The 18,532-nt window shown below is 69.5% G+C and overlaps 2 protein-coding genes across 2 annotated transcripts; one reads left to right on the plus strand and one right to left on the minus strand.

Moving 5' to 3' along the window:
• Positions 1-444: 444 nt before the first annotated feature.
• On the plus strand, positions 445-12,581 carry ZDHHC8 (zinc finger DHHC-type palmitoyltransferase 8). The gene is made up of 11 exons (XM_068989884.1): positions 445-548; positions 6,336-6,457; positions 6,587-6,744; positions 7,066-7,238; positions 7,440-7,542; positions 8,027-8,118; positions 8,223-8,364; positions 8,537-8,657; positions 8,731-8,840; positions 9,654-10,618; positions 11,421-12,581. Exons 1-11 carry the CDS (start codon positions 445-447, stop codon positions 11,590-11,592), a joined length of 2,262 nt encoding a protein of 753 aa, XP_068845985.1. The 3' UTR covers positions 11,593-12,581.
• A 1,957-nt stretch (positions 12,582-14,538) lies between these two features.
• CCDC188 (coiled-coil domain containing 188) lies at positions 14,539-17,399 on the minus strand. Its single transcript, XM_068990348.1, has 9 exons — positions 16,860-17,399; positions 16,482-16,589; positions 16,223-16,327; positions 15,536-15,592; positions 15,358-15,417; positions 15,202-15,266; positions 14,967-15,024; positions 14,813-14,862; positions 14,539-14,725 (listed from the first exon to the last, which is right to left on the minus strand). The coding sequence occupies exons 1-9, from the start codon at positions 17,397-17,399 to the stop codon at positions 14,539-14,541; spliced, it is 1,230 nt and encodes a 409-aa protein (XP_068846449.1).
• Positions 17,400-18,532: the final 1,133 nt, after the last annotated feature.

The raw sequence follows: 18,532 nt of genomic DNA on the forward strand, positions 1-18,532 counted from the left end.
GAAAGGTCTGCCCCAGAAGGGCCCCGCGCAGGGCCCGTGGGCCGGACGTGGGGCCTGGCGGCAGCGCGAACCCTAGTGAATCAGACCCCAGGCGCGCGGGCCCGCAGCAGCCCCCCAGGCTCGCGGTTCCTGGCTGGAGGGGCCGGGAGGGGCCCCCGGGCGGGAGGGTCCGAGCCCGGCCCCGCCCCCAGCGCAGGGAGGGGAGGGTGGGCGGGGCGGCGGTCGCGAGGGGCCCCGCCTGGCCCCCGGCCCCGCGCCGGTCCACCTTAAGGGGCGCGCTGACATCAGCACGCCGCCGCGCCGCCGCGCCCGCGGGGTGGGATTTCCTCCCGGGCCGCCGCCGCCGCCGCCGCCGCCGCCGCCGCCGCCGCCGCCGGGTCCTGCCCGTCCTGCCGGCCCCGCCCGCCCGGCCCCGGGGAGGGATGCGGCGGCGCGGCACCCAGGATGCCCCGCAGCCCCGGGACGCGCCTCAAACCCGCCAAGTACATCCCGGTGGCCACGGCGGCCGCGCTGCTGGTCGGCTCCAGCACCCTGTTCTTCGTGTTCACGTGAGTCGGCCGCGGCGGGCGCCGGGGCCAGAAGGGGCAGGGCTGCGCGCAGGGCGCTGGACGCGGCCCGGTGGGACTGGACCCCACCGGGGACTGGACAGTGGGCTGGGCTGGGTGGGGGGCACAAGGCTGTGGGCGCCGCGAGCCCCCACCCTGGGCCAAGGCTGATGCCGGGAGCCAGGCAGAGCCAGGTGAGTCCTGGGTGTGAGGACCCTGGTATCTGGCAGGCCCCCCCGGAGTGCCCAGGCAGGTCCCCCCGGGTGTGAGGCGCCCGCCCCGGGGCAGCGGAGCGCGTGTGGGTCTGCACAGGCTGAGGCTGCAGCCCTGCCCTCCCTGTGGGCCCAGGAGGGGACGCCGGCCTCCCAGGGCCACCAGCCCCCCTTGCAAGCAGTGGACGGTGGCTCCCGGGTGCCCTCCCGGCCGTCCGGCCCCAGGCCACAGCCAAGTTGTTCCCGTGTAGGTGTGGCCTGGCCTGGCTGCCACGTGCCTGCCCCACGGCCACTGCCGACGCTGGTCTGGCAGTGCCCTCCTCTTTCCCTTGACCTCCTCAGGAAGGCCCAGTGGTCACAGCCAAAGGGCCCAACCAGGCCACACCCAGGGACTCTGGCTCCAGTGGGCACTGGAACCGTTGAGGCAGGGGGCCAGCCGGTCCGGCCGGTCCTGGGCTGGTGCAGACCAGGCGGGTGCTGATGACAAGGTTCCCTCTGCGTTGTCGTGACCCTGCCCCCTGCCCCCAACCCCAGGCACAGGGAGCCGTTGGGGACCCCGGCTTCAGCCATGCAGGTCTGCAGCCACCTCCTGCCGTGGTTTCCAGACTGGGACACGGCCAGGTGACCAGAGTAACTACTGCTCCGGCCTTCCTGGGGACCTGAGGCTTGGGGTGACTGCGGCCAGCTGGGCACCCTTTCCCCTCGGCAGGGACGCGGGCAGTGGCCCGAGGCTGACCAGGCTGCACTGGACGCCCGCAGGCGAGTGGGCCCTGCTGGGCTGGGTGGGCACCACAGGCTGCCAGGAGCGTGTTTAAAAAAGGCTGTGTGGATGGGCTTATTTCTGGCTTTGGCGAGCAGACGTGTTCTTGTCGCTGAGATGCTGCTGGCTGTGGGCAGCGGGTGCGGGCCGAGGGAGGACGCATCCCGCGGGGGCTTCTGGGGGGCGGGCTCCCTGCTCTGGCCTCTGGGCCCTGGTGGGGGTCCCCGGGGGAGCCGCTCGCTGGTCCTGGTTCCTCACCCCCAAGTGCAATTCAGCGTTAGTCCTTCTAACTTTAAAAGGAATTCGTGTTCTTGGTGAGAACTTGTGAGATGCAAGGGAAAAGTTTAACAAGAAGCTGAGCTCAGCATCATCCCCTCTCCTGCTCAGAGCACCCTGACCCCCTCAAGGAAGGGTTCTTGTCCTGTGGCTTCCCTTGATTTCAGAGGGTCCCGATGGCCCCACCCCCGGGGGCGAGCATGCAGGGTCCCTCGCCTGCCTCTGTGCTCAGTACCCCAGGGCAGCTCGGTGGGGAAGACAGGGGCACGGGGGCACGGGCCGTGTCCAGGCGCAGCAGTCCTCTTGCCCGGGGACCCTCCCTGTGCCCCCGGGCCATGCTCCTTGGCTGAGTGACCATCAGGGACCCCGGCCTGCTCTCAGCCCAGTCCTGCTGGGCTCCACCAAGGCAGTGTGGTTCTGCGGGGTTTTTTCCAGGCCACCCAGGCCCAGTGACGCTGCCTGCAGTGCGCCGTTCCAGGTGGGCAGGGGGCCGGGCAGTGCCCTCCTTGGACAGGCCTCGTGTCCCCCTAGCTCTGGTCCCAGGCCCTGCGCGGAGCCAGACCCCCCTCCGGGGCGCTCCCCACCCTGCCTTGGGCCCCCGCAGGAATGGGACTCTGTCTTCTCTGCTTCTTGGGCTTTGCTGGACACTGACTGGGGCCCCTGGCCCTCTCTGTGCTCAGGAAATATGAGCTGACTGTTTGAGGAAGGCTCGGAGTGGTAGCCCAGGCTGAGGGGACCAGGGACCCCTCAGGGGCCAGCTTGCTGAGGGGCTTGGCCGGGAGGACATTCAGACCTGTCACCAGGAGAGGCTGGGGCGTGGCGAGCATGCCCAGAGGTGGGGTCCCCCCACTGAGGAAGGGTAGCATGCCACAGGGGAGCTGCCTGGCAGCCCTCCTCCTCCAGGAAGCTTTCCTGGGTTCTCAGAACAGTCCTGTCCCCCTGGGCACCAGAAGGCTCAGTGCCCCCTGGCTGGGTTGGGGGGTCTGAGAGCCCCAGGCCAGGTCCCTGACCCGCCCCTTCCAACTCCTGGAGCCACCCTGCAGGGTGACGGGGACCCTGTGAGCATCAGAGGGCCAGGGCTGTGGGGCCGGGACCCACGTGGGGGCTGGGCTGTCTTGTCTCTCTGGACCCACTGGGTTCCCCTCTGGATGTCGCACAGAGGGGTAAGCACAATGGACCTGAGTGGTCCCTATGCCCAGTTCGACCATGAGGCCCAGCCTAGGATCAAGCCAGCTTGCAGTGGGCCGACATGGACAAGCCTGCTGGCAGGGGCTACAAGGAGAGGTGAGCCCCCTGCCACGACCTGCCACCTGTGGCCTGAGGAGCCCTGGTGCCCTGAGGCACCTTCCTCCTCTGCTCGGGGGTCCGTGGGGTGGGCGCAGGAAGCCAGCGGCCCTCCTGGCCGGACCAGGGCAGAGCGGCCGCCCACCCTCTGGTCCCGGCTGCCCTGTGCCTGAGCTCCATTAGCCGCTGTTAATGAAGAATCCGATTTAAATGAAAACGTCTGAGCTAAAATTTTCCATTCCGCATTTAGCCGTGGCTGCTTGCTACTCTGTGGACCCCCCATCCTGCTGGGTGGGGCCTCCTGTAGGCCCAGGTGGGGTCACGGGAGGCTTGCGGGGAGGGGGCCTGCCGGGGCCCACAGCACGGCTGCCCTGGTGAGCAGTGTCCAACCCCCAGCTGGCGGGGGGGCCTGGAGCATGCCGTTCCCCGGGGGGTTGGGGGGTTGTCCCGAGGACCAAGAGGTCCCCCTGGAGCCCGGCTCAGGCTCAGATGCCCGGGCAGTGCTCACCAGGCCTTGCCCACTGAGCGCATGCTTCCTCACTCCCTCCTCACGCTTGCCCTGCCCACGGGGAACAGACAGGGGTCCACAGAGGGCGGGGGGTGAGAGTCCAGAAGGGGACGTGTCTGCGTCCGTGTCTGTGGGTATGGATGCGTCACTGTGTGCACGAGTGTGCTTGTCCGTACTCACGTCAGCGCACACCCGGCCGTTCCGCTGCACTTGCCCTGTGTGTGGGCACGAGTGTGCTTGTCCGTACACACGTCAGCGCGCACCCGGCCGTTCCGTTGCACTTGCCCTGTGTGTGGGCACGCTTATGCAGTGTCCACACGTGTGCGTGTGTGCGTGCTCACAGGGACGTGTGCTCTTTTGTTCTCTCCCCTGCTTAGCTGTCCTTGGGCCCTGGCAGCACTGGTGACTGAGCCGGTCTCCGTGGGGGACCCAGGCCTGAGACCCCTTTTAGCACGCCTGGGGTGGAGGTTGCGAGCGTAAGGACAGGGGCCAGGGTGCAGGGCAGCCCCTGACCCCGTGTCCAAGTCAAGCCTAGGGGGCTAGAGATAGTGAATGGAGGGGGCTCAGGCCCCTGTCAGAAAACCCGTGTGCCCCCAGGCTTGCCCTGTCCTCGCTGAAGCCGCACCCTGCCCTCCCTGGGACGTGCTGCCCGGGGGCACTGGGGGGCAGGTGGTGCCCATCCGGGGCAGAGGCCATCCGGCAAGGGTGGCTCCGCTGCCTTGCAGCCCTTGCTCCGGGCCGGCTGCCGCTCAGGGCCGCAGAGCCTCAGGGAGGACAGGGCTGCGGGGGGCGGGGCAACGGCCCTGATACCCGCCCCGACAGTGAAGCGGGGCTGACAGGCGCGCCGCCCCGCTGCAGCTTGCGTCCGGCACCAGTGCAGGAGAGCACATCCTTCCACATGGAGGCCGCGGCCAGCCGTCTCCAGAAGGCGCGTGGGGAGCCAGCTCTCCGCGCCAGGGCGGGTCTGCCGCATCCCCGTCCCCGGTCCTGGCCGGTCCTGGCTCTGTCTCACCCACCTGTCTCCACTGGCATCTGGGCTGTTAGGCCCTCCCACCCCGTTGGGTGGAGCACGCCTCCGGGGCCCACCACCGACCCTCCAAGTGGCGCTGGACCAGAGGCCACGAGTGTGCACCGAGTGCTGCCCGCGTGCCCAGCCAGCGCGCAGGGACGGGCGCGGGGAAGGCGTCTGCTCCCGTCCATGGGCAGGCACGGTGGAGGCGGGCCGCCCGCCCAGCACGCAGACGCTGTGTCCTCAGGCTGAGTGTCGCCTCCACGGCAGGTCCCGGAGAAGAGGAAGGGGTGACGCGCGGCTCCCAGCCTGCCCAGCGTGCTGCCGTGGGAGCGGAGTCTTTAAATAGCCTCTCCCTTTCCACTAAAAATAGAGAAGTTCCACCCGCACGGAGGTGGTTGCTGGGGTGGTGGGGCTGGCGGCTGGCCAAGGCAGGCTTGGGTGCCAGTGTGCCCAGTGTGGGCTGGCCAGGGCCACCCGCACGACTCGCTCACGCGTGGCCGTAGGGCCTGTCCCCGAGGCCGGTGTCGGGGATCCCAGGGGCTCCTGGCCTCCATGCAGGGCCTGGGTGTGTGGAGCGGACCCACTGGGCGGCCCCTGCTCAGCACAGGAGGGACAGGGAGCCTGGAGCCAGAGGCGCTTCGGGGTAGCCTGGTGGGCAAACTCAAGGAACCCCCAAGGGTGGGGGCAGGGGGCCCTGAGCCACTGCCTGAGGCCAGGCACATCCTCAGAGAGGGCTGCGGGTGGGTCCTGTGAGAGCTGGGGAGACACTCTGGTGCCAGGGTGTCCACCGGGGACATGTGCGAGACCCGCACAGCGAGCCAGCAGTCTGGGAAGGCTTACAGGAGGAGGGGACAGCCCTGGAGCCCAGTGCGGAGGGGTGATGAGAGATGGCGATGGCGTCGCGGCCTGTGCCTTCAGAGTCCACAGGGATTCTGTACTGCCCTGCGGAGAGAAAGGTGACAAGCTAAGAAGGGGCTGGGGCCCCTGGGGGTCCAGTGGCTGAGGATCTGCCTGCCGATCCGATGCTTGGACGCCTGCTTGGGGAGCTGAGTCCCACCTGCCGCGGAGCAGCTCAGCCTGTGGGTCGCAGCTACTGAGCCTGTGCGCCTCGACAAGGGAGAAGCCGGTACGCCTGGATCCTGCGTGCCGCAACTGAGGCCTGACGGCCACAGACAAATGCATGAAACAGTGAGGCAAGGCTATCTGGCTGCAGATGCACCTAGGCCCAGGCGCTGAGCCCGCACCCCACAGGGGACGGCACGCGCCCTCTGCACCATGCATTCACAGACCGGGGAAGGCAGCTCCCCACACCACACCCCAGAACCTCCCTGGAAGCAGGGGCCTGCCAGGCTGGGGACAGGTCTGGGTGAGGCCCAGGACTGGCCTGAGCTGCCCAGCGGGTCACTGGCCTCTGCCCATCAGAGTGCATGGGCAGAGAGGGGCTCTCACCCCGTCTGTGTCCACCCCTCCTGGGGAAAGGGACCCAGCCAGGAAGGATGCCCAACGTGGGTGGGAGGACAAGGCTTGGCTCTGGGCAACCCCTCCTGCCCTTCCTCTGAGCCTCAGTTTTCTCAACTGGGAGTTGAGTTGCTGGCACGCACTTGGGGGTGGCTGGGTCGGAGCTGGCTCCGAGGCCACCCTCAGCGCCGCATGTGTGTGGCCTAAGGCCGCTGCCCCACGCCCCCTCCCCACACACCTGCCACACCCCAGACCGAGCGCCCCCTGCTGCCCCACACAGGTGCCCGTGGCTGACGCGCGCCGTGTCCCCAGCCGTCCCCGTCTACAATGGCGTCCTCTTCCTCTTCGTCCTGGCCAACTTCAGCATGGCCACCTTCATGGACCCTGGCGTCTTCCCCCGAGGTAGGGCCCTGTGTGGGGCGGCTCCCCACTCGCTCTCGCTCGAGTGTGGGTGGCTGACGGGGGCAAGCCGGGCCGGGAGCTGGCCTCTCCTGCCAGAGCGGTCAATTTCCTGCCGCCCCCGGCCCACAGCGGATGAGGACGAGGACAAGGAGGACGACTTCCGGGCCCCGCTGTACAAGAACGTGGATGTGCGGGGCATCCAGGTCCGCATGAAGTGGTGCGCCACCTGCCACTTCTACCGCCCGCCGCGGTGCTCTCACTGCAGTGTCTGCGACAACTGCGTGGAGGTGACGCCCGCCCCGCCCCCGCCCCCGCCCCTCCCTCGCCCCCGCCCCTCCCTGGCCCCACCCCGCCCATGACTCCGCCCTTTCTGGCCCCGCCCCATCCTGCCCAGCCCCGCCCATGGCCCCGCCCTTCCCTGGCCTCAGCTCTGCTCCACCCCTGGTTCCACCCCTCCTCTGCTCTGCCTGCAGTTCCGCCCCGCCTCCGGCCCCGCCCTACCCCTGACTCCGCCCCGCCTCTACTCCGCCTGCGGTCTGGCCTCCGCCCTGCCCCCCCGCCCCCCCCCCCCCCCCCCCGCCGCGTGCTGACCTGCTGTTCCCACCCAGGACTTCGACCACCACTGCCCCTGGGTCAACAACTGCATCGGGCGCCGCAACTACCGCTATTTCTTCCTGTTCCTGCTGTCGCTCAGCGCGCACATGGTGGGCGTCGTCGCCTTCGGGCTGGTCTACGTGCTGAACCATGCGGAGGGGCTGGGCGCCGCCCACACCACCATTACGTATCCTTGGCCTGACCACAAAGGCGGTGTGGGCCGGGGACACATCTCGCGGGGAAGTCGAGGCCCGGAGGGCTGGGGCGGAGCCCGGAAGCCCCCGGGGAGTGGGTCCCCTTCCCTGAGTGGGTGGTGGGGAGGGCCTGAGCCTCTATCCACAGGCAGCTGCTCTGTCCTCGTCCTTGGCCGTTGGCCTTAACGGGCCAGCATGGCCGTCATGTGTGTGGCCGGCCTTTTCTTCATCCCCGTCGTCGGCCTCACGGGCTTCCATGTGGTGCTGGTCACTCGGGGCCGCACCACCAACGAGCAGGTGCAGACCTGGGGGGGCCGCGCGTTCTTGACGGGGATGGGTGTGGGCGGGTCCTTAACCGGCTGAGCGAGGAGCCCGGGCCACACGATGCCGTGCAGGAGCGTGGTCGGAGCAGGGGCCTGGAGGCCCTTGGCTGATGCGCAGCAGTGCTGGGGGAGGCTCCAGCCCTGGAGCCCGGCTCTGGAGCCCCCAGTGGGGTTTGGCACGTTAGGGCTCCGGCCCTGGAGCCCCAGTGGGGTTTGGCACGTAGGGTCGCGCCTGCCCTGTACCCCTCCACACCCCCATCGGTGGCCACTGTGGCCACCAGTGAATCACCTTAGAAGTCCCACTGCATACATGGGCAGGTCCTGGTGACCTAGGTGGGGAACACCCCTGGGCTGACCCTGCTCAACTGACCTCTGAGGAACCCTGCTGTCCCTGCTTGTCTTCCCTCCTTGGCTGGACCCTGGGTGGCCAGGCTGGCTGAGGGGTTCCATATCCACAGGTGACGGGGAAGTTCCGTGGGGGCGTGAACCCCTTCACCCGCGGCTGCTACGGGAACGTGGAGCACGTGCTGTGCAGCCCTCTGGCACCCCGGTGAGGCTCTCAGCCCGTCCAATCTGCTCTCGCCTGGCGGGCCCTCCCCTCGGCGCGCATTCAAGCAGGGCCGCCCTGGCCACTGACCCTCTGCCCTGGCGCAGGTATGTGGTGGAGCCGCCCCGGCTGCCGCTGGCTGCTCGCCTGAAGCCGCCCTTCCTTCGGCCGGAGCTCCTGGAGCGAGCGCCTCCGCTCAAGGTCAAGCTTAGTGACAATGGGCTGAAGGCTGGCCTGGGCCGCAGCAAGGTGGGCGCCCAGGGGAGGGCGGGGGATGGGGAGCGGCGGGAAGCCGCCAGGTTGGCGGGACCACGTAGAAGGAAGAGGACCGAGCGGAACAAAGGAAGGGTCAGGGCCCTGGGCGCCAGGATGGGTTCCCCAGTAAAGCCCCGCCCCTGGCCTATACCATGTCCCCTTCCAGTCCAAGGGCAGCCTGGACCGGCTGGATGAGAAGCCCCTGGACCTGGGGCCGCCACTGCCCCCAAAGGTGGAGGCCGGCACGTTTGGCAGCGACCTGCAGACCCCACGCCCGGGCAGTGCTGGTGAGGTGGGAGCGCCCGAGCGGAGGGAGGGGCGCCGAGCGATCCCAGCCTGACCGCGGCCCGTCTCCTCCAGAGAGCGCCCTGTCGGCGCAGAGGACCAGCCCCCCGACACCCGCCATGTACAAGTTCCGGCCCGCCTTTCCCACGGGTCCCAAGGCGCCATTCTGCGGGCCGGCGGAGCAGGTGAGGAAGCCTGGCCGCGCCCCCAGGAGTTCCTACCCGAGGAGGCCCCGCCCAGGAGTCCCCGCCCCCAGGAGACCCCGGCCCAGGAGCTCCTACCCGAGGAGGCCCGCCCCTGGAGGCCCCGCCCCCATGAGGCACTCCTGAAGACCCCTTCTGAGTCCCAGAGAGTGAGCGTGCCAGCTGGGGCAGGGTGTCCTGGTCTTTCTGGCCCTTGGCCTGCCTGCCTGCTGGCTCGGCGCTATTCCCCGGGCCACTGTGGGCGCTGCCCCCGGCAGCACTGTGTGCGGGCGCCTGGAGTTCCACGTTAGTCACTGCCTGAGGCCTTCAGGGCCCCCCGCGAAGACTTCAGAGGAATTTGAAATTGTTTGAGGAAGCACATTTATTCTCTGCGTTCACGTGGGGCAGTGGGCGGCCTGAGCAGAGGACCAGAGCCCTGAGGTCCCCGGGCTGCATGCTTCCTTCATGGCCACTGGGGGGCAGGCCTGTGATAGGCCAGCACGCCGGGCTCCCCAGGGAGCTCCCCCAGGACTGATGGCATGCCTGGCCAGGGTCTGGTGGCCCTTAGAATGGTCACCTCCTTCCTGGGGTTGTCCTGGATCCCATGGAGGGTCTGGCTGGTTGTCCATGTGCCCTGAGGCCACCCACACTGCCGTGCCCACCCTGGGCCTCTTCCCTCTGGGTGCAAGGGGACTGCGGGCTTCTGGAAACAGCTCGTCGCTGCACCTGCCACCACTTGATGGCAGCTTCCCAGAGGGCACAGGGCATCTGGCGGCCTGGGGTGGGCAGACGTGGACGGGCCTTCTCTCCCTGCAGGTCACAGGCACCGACTCCCTGGCGCTGGGGGAGGACAGCATCCACAGCCTGGACTTTGCGTCCGAGCCCAGCTTGGACCTGCCTGACTACCCGCCCCTCAGCGCGGCCGACACCTTCTCAGGCGCCCTGCGCTCCCTGAGCCTCAAGGCGGCCAGTCGGCGGGGCGGGGACCACGTGGCCCTGCAGGCCCTGCGCTCTGAGGGTGGGCCCCCCACGCCCCACCGCAGCCTCTTTGCCCCCCACGTGCTGCCCAACCGCAACGGCAGCCTGTCCTACGATAGCCTGCTGAACCCCGGCTCCCCGGGGGGCCACGCCTGCCCGGCCCACCCCGCAGCCGGCGCCCCTGGCTACCGCTCGCCCTACCTGCACGCGGGGGCACCAGGCGACCCGCCGCGGCCGCCGCCCCGCAGCTTCAGCCCGGTGCTGGGCCCGCGGCCGCGGGAGCCCTCACCCGTGCGCTACGACAACCTCTCCCGGACCATCATGGCCTCCATCCAGGAGCGCAAGGACAGAGAGGAGCGGGAGCGGCTGCTGCGCTCTCAGGCCGACTCTCTCTTCGGCGACTCGGGTGTCTATGACACGCCCAGCTCCTACAGCCTGCAGCAGGCCGGCGTGCTGTCCGAGGGCCCACGTGGCCCCGGGCTGCGCTGCGGCTCCCGGGATGACCTGGTGGCCGGGCCTGGCTTCGGGGGCGCCCGCAACCCCGCGCTGCAGACCTCGCTGTCCTCGCTGTCCAGCGCGGTGAGCCGGGCACCACGGACCTCCTCCTCCTCCCTGCAGACAGACCTGGCCAGTAGCGGCGGCCCAGGGGCCCGGCCCACCAGCGGCCCGCACAGGTCGCCGGCACACCAGGTGCCCCCGTCTCCACCTGGCACCCCCTGCTCACCCTCCTATGCCGGCCCCAAGGCCGTCGCCTTCATCCACGCGGACCTCCCGGAACCGCCGCCCTCGCTGGCTGTGCAGAGGTGGGTGCTGGGGTGTGGCTGGCCACCGGGCACGGGGCAGGGGTCTGTGGGGCTCTTGGCTGGGAGGCTGCCCAGGAGGCCTGAGGCTACCCTGGGGTGTGGGCCTCACCCGGCCTGCAGGCTCCTGCTGGCCAGCGTGAGGGTTGCCGGCTCCAAGGATGCCCTGGACACCCTGGGGTGGGGGCAGGTGATTTTGCCAACAACCCGCACTCTTCCCGGGCTGACAGACCCAGTGCGTGGGGCATCCCGGCTCCTAGAGATGGCCAACTGCCCATGTTCAGAAGGCCAAGTCAGGGTGATGTCATCCTGCAGCGGGCACCACGGTCCTGGCCCCCCAGGGCCTTCCCTGCTCAGAGACGGGCAAGGGAGGCTCGGGCAGGGGGCGGAGGCAGGCTGGGTGACAGGCCCTGTGGGCAGCAAGGTCCACGCTATTGGTTAGTGCCCAGCAGCTGCAGGGCCGAAGGGCAGCCCCTTGCTTTCCTCAGAGGGAGCAAGGAGGAGGTCAGAGGGTGACTGTGGGTTCCCCAGCTCAGGGCGCCAGGACGTGGATGCACTGGCCGGGGTCCACCTGGCCTCCCTGCGCTCTTGGTCTGTGCTGAGCGGCCTGGGAAGGGATGGTGGCTGTTCCGACAGATGTCTGCCCTCCGCCCCCCGCCCCCCATTTCTGTGTGGGACTGTCCAGGCTGAGGCAGGGCTGCCCAGGGCTCCGTCTGTCCGTGTCCTCTGTCCACTGCCTCCGCTGGCCGTGTTCTGCCGCGTTTCCGTGCTCACCGTGTGTGTGTGTCTGCTTGTTTCGATGCAGGGACCACCCTCAGCTGAAGACCCCCCCAAGTAAGCTTAATGGGCAGTCCCCGGGTCTGACCCGCTTGGGGCAGGCCCCCGGCCCCCCGGGGCCCTCCGCCAGCCCCGCCCGGCACACGCTGGTTAAGAAGGTGTCCGGCGTGGGTGGGACCACATACGAGATCTCGGTGTGAGGACCGACTGCCCCCGTCGCCGAGCACCATGGGAACCACGACCCCCCGCGGCCACCCCTCCCAGCTTCTCTGCCCCTGGAGAGGAGGCCCAGGCCTGGCGCGGATGCCTCTCGAGGGAAGCCACGCCTCCGCAGCCCGGCCCTCGTCCTCAGCTGCCCGTCCGCACCTGCTCACCAGGCGCCGTGGTGCCGCGGGCCGAGGGGCTGCAGGGCCTGCGTGTTGGCGGTCCTGTTCCTGTGAGCTGGGGCGGCGAGGGGCACAGAGCGCGCCTGTGCCCCTGAGGTTGTCACCCAGCCGGCCCCACCCGCTTCCCTTCTGCGCGGGTTCCCGCGGCCCAGAGACGGACAGAGAGGCCTGAGCCCCTGGCTGAGGGCCCCGCCGCCCGGCTGCCCTGACCCCTTGCCTTTCAGGGACCTGCTGCAAGCTTGTAGCTTGGCATGGCCAGCTCTCCCGCAGGGAGCATGGGCCCAGCCCGCAGGCACCCAGCTATTCTGACAGACAGGTGGACAGACGGACAGCCAGCCAGCTGTGGGTGGGGTCCTGGCTCCGTATGTCTCGTCTTGCCCCTGCTGGTGGGTGCATCCCCACGTCTGTGCTCTGAGCTGCCATGCTGCGTCCCATGTGTCAACGCTCAGGCCCCTGCCGTCCCCCTCCCCAACCCCGCCTGGAAACGCGCTTTAATTGAAGCCTTAACCTCTGCTTTATGCTCTTGTGGGAGGCGATGGGGGCTGGGGGAGCAGACAGGAGGCCTGATGCTGCCCCTGGGGGCCCAGGCCACCCCGAGCCCCCTCCCTGCAAACTGGAGACCCCCACCCAAGGCACACAAAGCCCAGGCCCCGCTGGAGCCTGGGGCCCACGTGGGATGCACATCGGGAGGGTTCGGAGTTTCACCTGGCGCCAGGGACCCGAGAGTGAGCACACGGCAGCGCCCGCTTGCGTTGTGTCTGTTCTATGTTTTTGTATCAACATCTATATATCTATAATTTTATTAAAAAAAGAAAAAGAGTCACTTGGGTCCTTTCCTTGAGCAAGACCAAGGCTTCTGGCGGGGCATAGGGGTCAGGCCGCGGGAGAAGGGGTGGCAGCCTGTCTGGGCCTGGGTGCTCTGTGTGGGCGCTTCTGAACTGATGCCAGGCTGGAGGCCGGGCAGGGGTGTGTGGCCTCCCGTGTCTGTCACCCCGGAAGTAACAGGGTGTTGGGGCAGCTGGGCTGAGCCGCCCCGGGGCCCCTGAGCAGGGAGTGCCCATGGGCTGGGATGCTGGGCAGCTGGACTGGTCCCTACACCCCTCCTCAGACACGCGTTGGGCAGGGTGGGGGGAATCCACAGCCTTGAGGGGACTTTAGGAGGCCTGGGGTAGAGCCTGGTCTGCTGACCTCCGCCTTTCTGCTTCTCTCTCACTGGACGCTGCGACCCGCAGGGGCTGGATCGGCACCTGCAGCCGTGGATGGGGGCGGCGCGGCCAGCCCTGGGCGCCCCCCGGCCTGCACCTGTGCCACTTCGGCCTCCCAGAGGACCACCCGCCGCTGCGGGCCCCCTGGAGCCCAGCCCCGGGGGCGCCTCCCCGGGGGGCTGTGTGCCGGCTGCACTTGGCTGCCTCTAGCCTCTTCCCCAGCCTCTCGGGGCCCGAGCGGGACACCAAGTAGGCCACTTTGGGGCCCCGGAGGGCTGGGCTGCTGTGGACCCTAGGGGCCCTGGGGCCTCCATTCCACCAGCCACAGCTAGACTTGACCCCCAGCCTGCCAGGGCCCATGACCCTGCGCCCTCCCGGCTCAGGAGGCCCCCGCCCGCCGCAGAGGGTCAGACCCCCCAGGCGGGGGCCCCAGAGCTGCTGGGGCCACCACAGCCTTCTGGGCTGTCTCTGCCCCCGCACCTGACCCCCTGCCTGACCAAGCACTTTACGCGTCCCTTCCTTCCCAGGGAGCCCGGCCTCTGTGGGCTGGGCCAGGCCGGGTGGGGGTCTCAAGCAGCCCCTGCAGGCCTCTGCACTGCCCCCTCCCCTTGCACCCTGCACATGAGCGGATGCCTTAAGCTCCTGCAGCAGCCAGCCAGAGGAGACCCCAGCCCGCCAGCCCTGCCCCGACGGTCTTCCTTCCTTCTCTGCACACCTGGGGTACTCAGAGGGCCCCGCCATCCCCATCCCTGCAGCCCCCAGCCAGCTGGGCCCCCCTGATGCCCCCAGGGGCGGGGCAGGGCCTTGGCCAGCCCCCACCTCTTGCCAGCAGAGCTGTTTCTCCCATGTGGGGACGAGCAGCCACAAATCTGGTCTCTTGTTCTGAAAGGATCCCCTCGCCCCAGTTTAATGCAGAAAATAAAACCTTTGTGTTTTACCCCCGTGGCTCTGTCCACCACCGTGGTCCCCTGTCCTTCAAGCCTGGACTGGACAGGGGCCCGGGGTTGGGGAGGTAAACGGGAATGGGGGGGAGGGCGCTGGGTGGTGGCTGGGCAGGTGTGGGAAGTGGGTGGTAGGTCAGACAGGGACACGGGTTGTGCTTGGGTTCAGCAGCACCTGTGGGGCAGAGAACCTGCTCCCCGAGGTCCGCCCACCTGGGGATGAGGCCTGGGGAGCTCACTTTCACTGGGGCTCCCTCCCCTCTCCTGGTGGAAAGGGGGCTGCGGAGAGGCTGCCCCCGCCGCAGGTGGGCGAGGGGTGCCAGAGAGGGGTGCCTCCCCAGGGACCCTCGCAGCAAGATCAGCCCGGGAAGGCCTCACAGCCACCAGCGCCAGCCCCGGTGTCCATGGAAACAAGCACACAGGCCCAGAGTCACGACTATATGTTCGGCCGCAGGCCTGGCCCTCAAGACAGCCCCCGCCCCCTCCCTTCTCCAAGCCTCCGGGCGGGGACGGTGCGCCGCAGTGCCGTGGGCGGGGGCCGGCGCGGCCTCTGGGCGCTGGGGGCCGCACCGGCCTGCTGGCTTCCTCCTCGCTGGGGCCGCTGGGCCTCCGGCCTAGAAGGGCAGGAAGCCGTCCACCTCGAGGCGCAGGAACGGGCCCAGCAGGGCCCGCAGCTTCCAGACGGCGGCGCGGCTCAGCAGGGGTGGCACCAGCCCCTCGAAGGGCGCGGGGTCGACCACGTACACGTAGGCGGCGGTGCAGGCCAGCAGGGCGCCCAGCAGCAGCCTCAGGGCCAGCAGCCTGCGGGCGGCGGTGGTCAGGGGGTGGGGCGCCCGGGGACGGGCCCTGGGCACTGGGCTCGGTCCCTATGCCGGCTGCGCCACCTACCAGAGCTGGCCTCTGAGGCCCTCGGAGCATCCCAGCTGCAGCCGTGCCTTCTGCGGAGGAGGGGCCGAGCTGGTGAGGTCAGGGCAGGCCTGCTCACCCGGCTCCTCCCCCAAGCGCGGCTTCTGGGAGGGTAGGGGTGGGGGTGGGGGCTTACCCCTCTGCATGCCATCTTCTGGTCCTTCCTGGCCTGGGTCCGACACTGGGCCCGTTCCCTGGAGGGGGGCGGGGGTGCTGCAGTCAGCACCATAGGTATACCCCCTCCTCAGCCCGCACCACTGCCCTGGCGCTGGGGAACTGGGGACCGGCCAGGGACGGGTCCACCGCACCCTGACCCAGACACCATCGCAGCTCAGCCAGCCCCCGCCCCCGGGCCTCCAGCCCCACATCACCCCAGGATCTCCAGCTGGATGTCCTCCATCTGGTCCAGCACGCCCCTGATGTCCTTCTTGAGGTTCTGGGGGCCAGAGAGGGTAAAGTGGGGGTCCTGCTCGCCCGCGCCTTCCCCGCCCGCTCATCCTCTGGCCCTCGAGCCTCTGGGGACCTACCAGGAGCCCAGTGGCCTGGTTGTTCAGGGCCATGTGCACTTCAGCCACGCCGTCCCACACCTGGTGGGAGGGGCGAGGCTGGGTCACGCCCTCAGGATGGAGCAGGACCCGTGCTGGACGCCTCTCTCCACAGGTGGAGCCCCCGCCCGGCGCCCCCACCCACCCCTGCAGGTGGCACCTCGGTGATAGCCATTTTCTTCCTCTCGAAGGACAGTCGGATCTGCTGCAGCTCGTTCTGGGGAGGGGGCGCAGTGTGGGCCGAGGTAGGGCTGGAGGGTGGTCGGCTCCCGCTCCACCGCGCCCCGCCCCACCCCCTGGGCCCACCGGGGACTGCGGCACGGACTCCTCTCCCTCCCCGGCCCCGGTGCCGTCCCCCCGCCCCGCCCCGGCCCCGCCGCTCCTGGACACGCCCCCTGGACCACCCGGGACTGCTGCAGGAACGAGTGCCTGGCCCCGCCCCATCCCGGCCCCGCCCCATGCGGGCCCCGCCCCGCCCTGCCCCCTGGGCCCACGGCCCGCCACGGACTGCAGCACAAACTCCTCCCCCTTCCCGGCCCCGCCCCTCCAAGGCCCCGCCCCCGGGCCCTCGTGGGACTATTGCAGAAACTACTCCCTGGCCCCGCCCCATCTAGGCCCGGCCCCGGCCCCGCCCCCGGCCCCGCCAGGGACTGAGGCACCGACTCCTCCCCTCACCCCGGCCCCGCCCCTCCCCACATCGGCCCCACTCAGGCCCCGCCCCCGGGCCCACCTGGGGCTGCATCACGGACTCCTCGGCTCCCCCCACCGCCCCGTCCCCTCCCCGCGCAGCCCTGGCCCCGCCTTATCCTGTCCCCTCCCCTCCCCGGCCCCCCGGCCCCCGGCCCACCTGGGACTGCTGCACGAAGGACTCCTCGCCCCTGCACAGCTCCTGCCGCAGCAGTTGGAGAGGGGCCCTGTCCTCCAGGGGCCGGGCGCAGGCCTGCTCAGGGGGCTGCGGAGGAGCCCCCGGCTCAGCCCCCAGGCTATCGGCAGCGTCCGTGGTCATGGACTGCTTGGGAGTGGGGTGGGGGGAGCACATGGAGCCACAGGGCGCTCCACAGTGCCACCCACGGTCCTGCCGGGGCCGTGCCCCGCCCTGCACTCACCCAGGCCAGGGCCGTGCAGCTCGAGTGCTCGGGGCACAAGGGCAGGAACTGCTGCCCCGGCCCCAGGAGGGCCCCCAGCTGCTCCCGCAGATCCTGGTTCTGCCTCTTCTGGGGTGGGGCACAGAGATGGGGAGATGGAGACAGCCATGTCTGGGGAGGGGCCTGGGCAGAGGGGTGTGGGCCTGACGGGGCCGGGGCACAGGGTCTGGTGGGGCCCGGGTGTGGGGCTCGGGGTCTGGCAGGGCTGGGGCATTGGATCCGGGGCGTGGGGTCTGGCAGGTCCCCGGTGTGCTGGGGTCTGATGGGGCTGGGGCACAGGGTCTGGCGGGGCCCGGTTGTGGGGTGTGGGGTCTGGCAGGGCTGGGGCCCAGTGCTCACCAGACTCTGGTTCTCCTGCTCCAGCTGAAGGAAGGACGGCTCTGCGGGCCCCAGGGGAATGCCCTGGAGCTGGGGGGGGTCTGCCCTGGGTGAGGCTGAGGCCCCTGTGCCCGGGATCAGGGGTGGGCACGGGCAGGGCCGGGGCCCCGAGGTGGGCCCTGCCGCCCGCCGGGGAGCCCTCTGCTCTTGCTCGTGGCTGGAGTGCAGGGCCCAGCCCCACCCCAGCCTGGTGTCCGTCTGTCCTTGTCTCATCCTTGCCGGGCCTCGCGGCCTCTGTCCCTGCAGCTCGCCGTCCTCGCTTGTGATGAAGTTCCCGGGTACCTCGCCCCCGACCCTGGGTCCCCCACCCCCTGTCCCCAGGGCTGAGAAAGGCCTGGCAGTCTCCACTGAGTGGGTGGGGCTGAGAGGCGCCACGCAGGGCCACCTGGTGAACCCCGGGCAGGGTGGGTCCAGGCACCTCCCACGGCTGCCCGGAGCTGGGGGCTGGAGGCACTGGGGGCGGGTGTGGCCACAGGGCCCCAGGGTTTTCGGCCCCTCCATTCCTCCCTGTGAACCCTTCCTGACCCCAGGTCCAGGCTGTGGCCTGGCCGGTCCTGCCACCCTCTTACTAAGGGAGCTCTGGGTGTCACGGCTCCCAGGCACCTTAGGGGCAGCTGTCACAAAGGCCTGGGCAGGACCAGGGAGGTCATAATGGGCCGGGGCGGTGGCTGGAGCGGGGCTGACCAGGCCCCTCCCGCCGCATCCCATCAGCTACTGTCCTAGGCTGCACGGCAGGTCCTGCAGACACGAGCTAAACGCAAAGTCAGACAGCAGCAGGAGGCCAGTGTGGCCCTGCCCCACCAGAGAGCCCCACGCCGAGGCCCTCCTGCAGGCAGTGCCCATGCCTCTCTCCACCCAGAAGAGATCATCCCACAGCCTGACCTTTTCACCTGTGAATCTCCAAGGTTTGCTTTGTTCCGCTCTGTTTTTAAGTCATTTGTTGAACATTCCGTGGTCCCACAAGGACTGTTATCCAAAGCTGAGTCACCCACTCGCAGCCACGGCCTGTTCAGTGTCTGGACTCTGGTCCAGCTTTTCGCCACTTCAGGGGTCTTTTCAGGGACTGCAGAGCGCCGGCCAGATCCGGCACCCCACCCTCCCCCCGGATTCCCCTCCCCTCCTAACAGCCTCATGGATGCACCCCCGCCCTCCATGGCGCCCCCACTCCTGGTGCCCCCAGCTCACAGCCCGCACTTTCGGTTTCCTCCCTCGCTTCACAGAAGTGCGTCCGCAAGCAGCTTCCTCAGAAAGGAGGGCTGGTGGAAGCCTGAGTGCCCGTGCAGGGGACACAGCTGCAGACCCCGGCCATCCCTGCGTCCTTGACCCTCAGCAACGTGACCCTGGGCTCCGGGCTAGCTTGAACCCAGGGGGCCTGCTTGGGTCTGTGGGCTCTCACCAGGAGGTCTGAACAACGCTTGTGTGTCGGGCGATGACTTTCTCGCTGCTCTCTGGATCCTCTGTGACCTTGCTCTCGGATTCCAGGTCGCGGGGAAGGGGGGGCTCTGGTCGTCCGGTGGGTCCCCAGCTCCCGGGAGGGGATTGACAAGCCCAGTGAGACCAGAGACCCACCCGGTGGGGCCAGCCAAGTGGACCAGGCCCGGCTGACGGGTGTTTGCTTTAGCCTCTGGTGTGGG

Source organism: Capricornis sumatraensis, chromosome 17 (assembly GCF_032405125.1).
Source record: "Capricornis sumatraensis isolate serow.1 chromosome 17, serow.2, whole genome shotgun sequence".
NCBI lineage: Eukaryota > Metazoa > Chordata > Mammalia > Artiodactyla > Bovidae > Capricornis > Capricornis sumatraensis.

Bases quoted from the DNA above. Each gene is read 5' to 3' on its own strand.
- CCDC188 (XM_068990348.1), bottom strand. From the start codon at position 17,399: ATGGAGGGGCCGAAAACCCTGGGGCCCTGTGGCCACACCCGCCCCCAG. The intron at 14,863-14,966 runs GTAAGCCCCCAC...CCTCCTCCGCAG, and splicing joins AGAAGATGGCATGCAGAGGG to AAGGCACGGCTGCAGCTGGG. The intron at 14,726-14,812 runs GTAGGTGGCGCA...CGCCGCCCGCAG, and splicing joins GGCCTCAGAGGCCAGCTCTG to GCTGCTGGCCCTGAGGCTGC.
- ZDHHC8 (XM_068989884.1), top strand. From the start codon at position 445: ATGCCCCGCAGCCCCGGGACGCGCCTCAAACCCGCCAAGTACATCCCG. The intron at 549-6,335 runs GTGAGTCGGCCG...TGCCCCACACAG, and splicing joins ACCCTGTTCTTCGTGTTCAC to GTGCCCGTGGCTGACGCGCG. The intron at 6,458-6,586 runs GTAGGGCCCTGT...CCCGGCCCACAG, and splicing joins CCCTGGCGTCTTCCCCCGAG to CGGATGAGGACGAGGACAAG.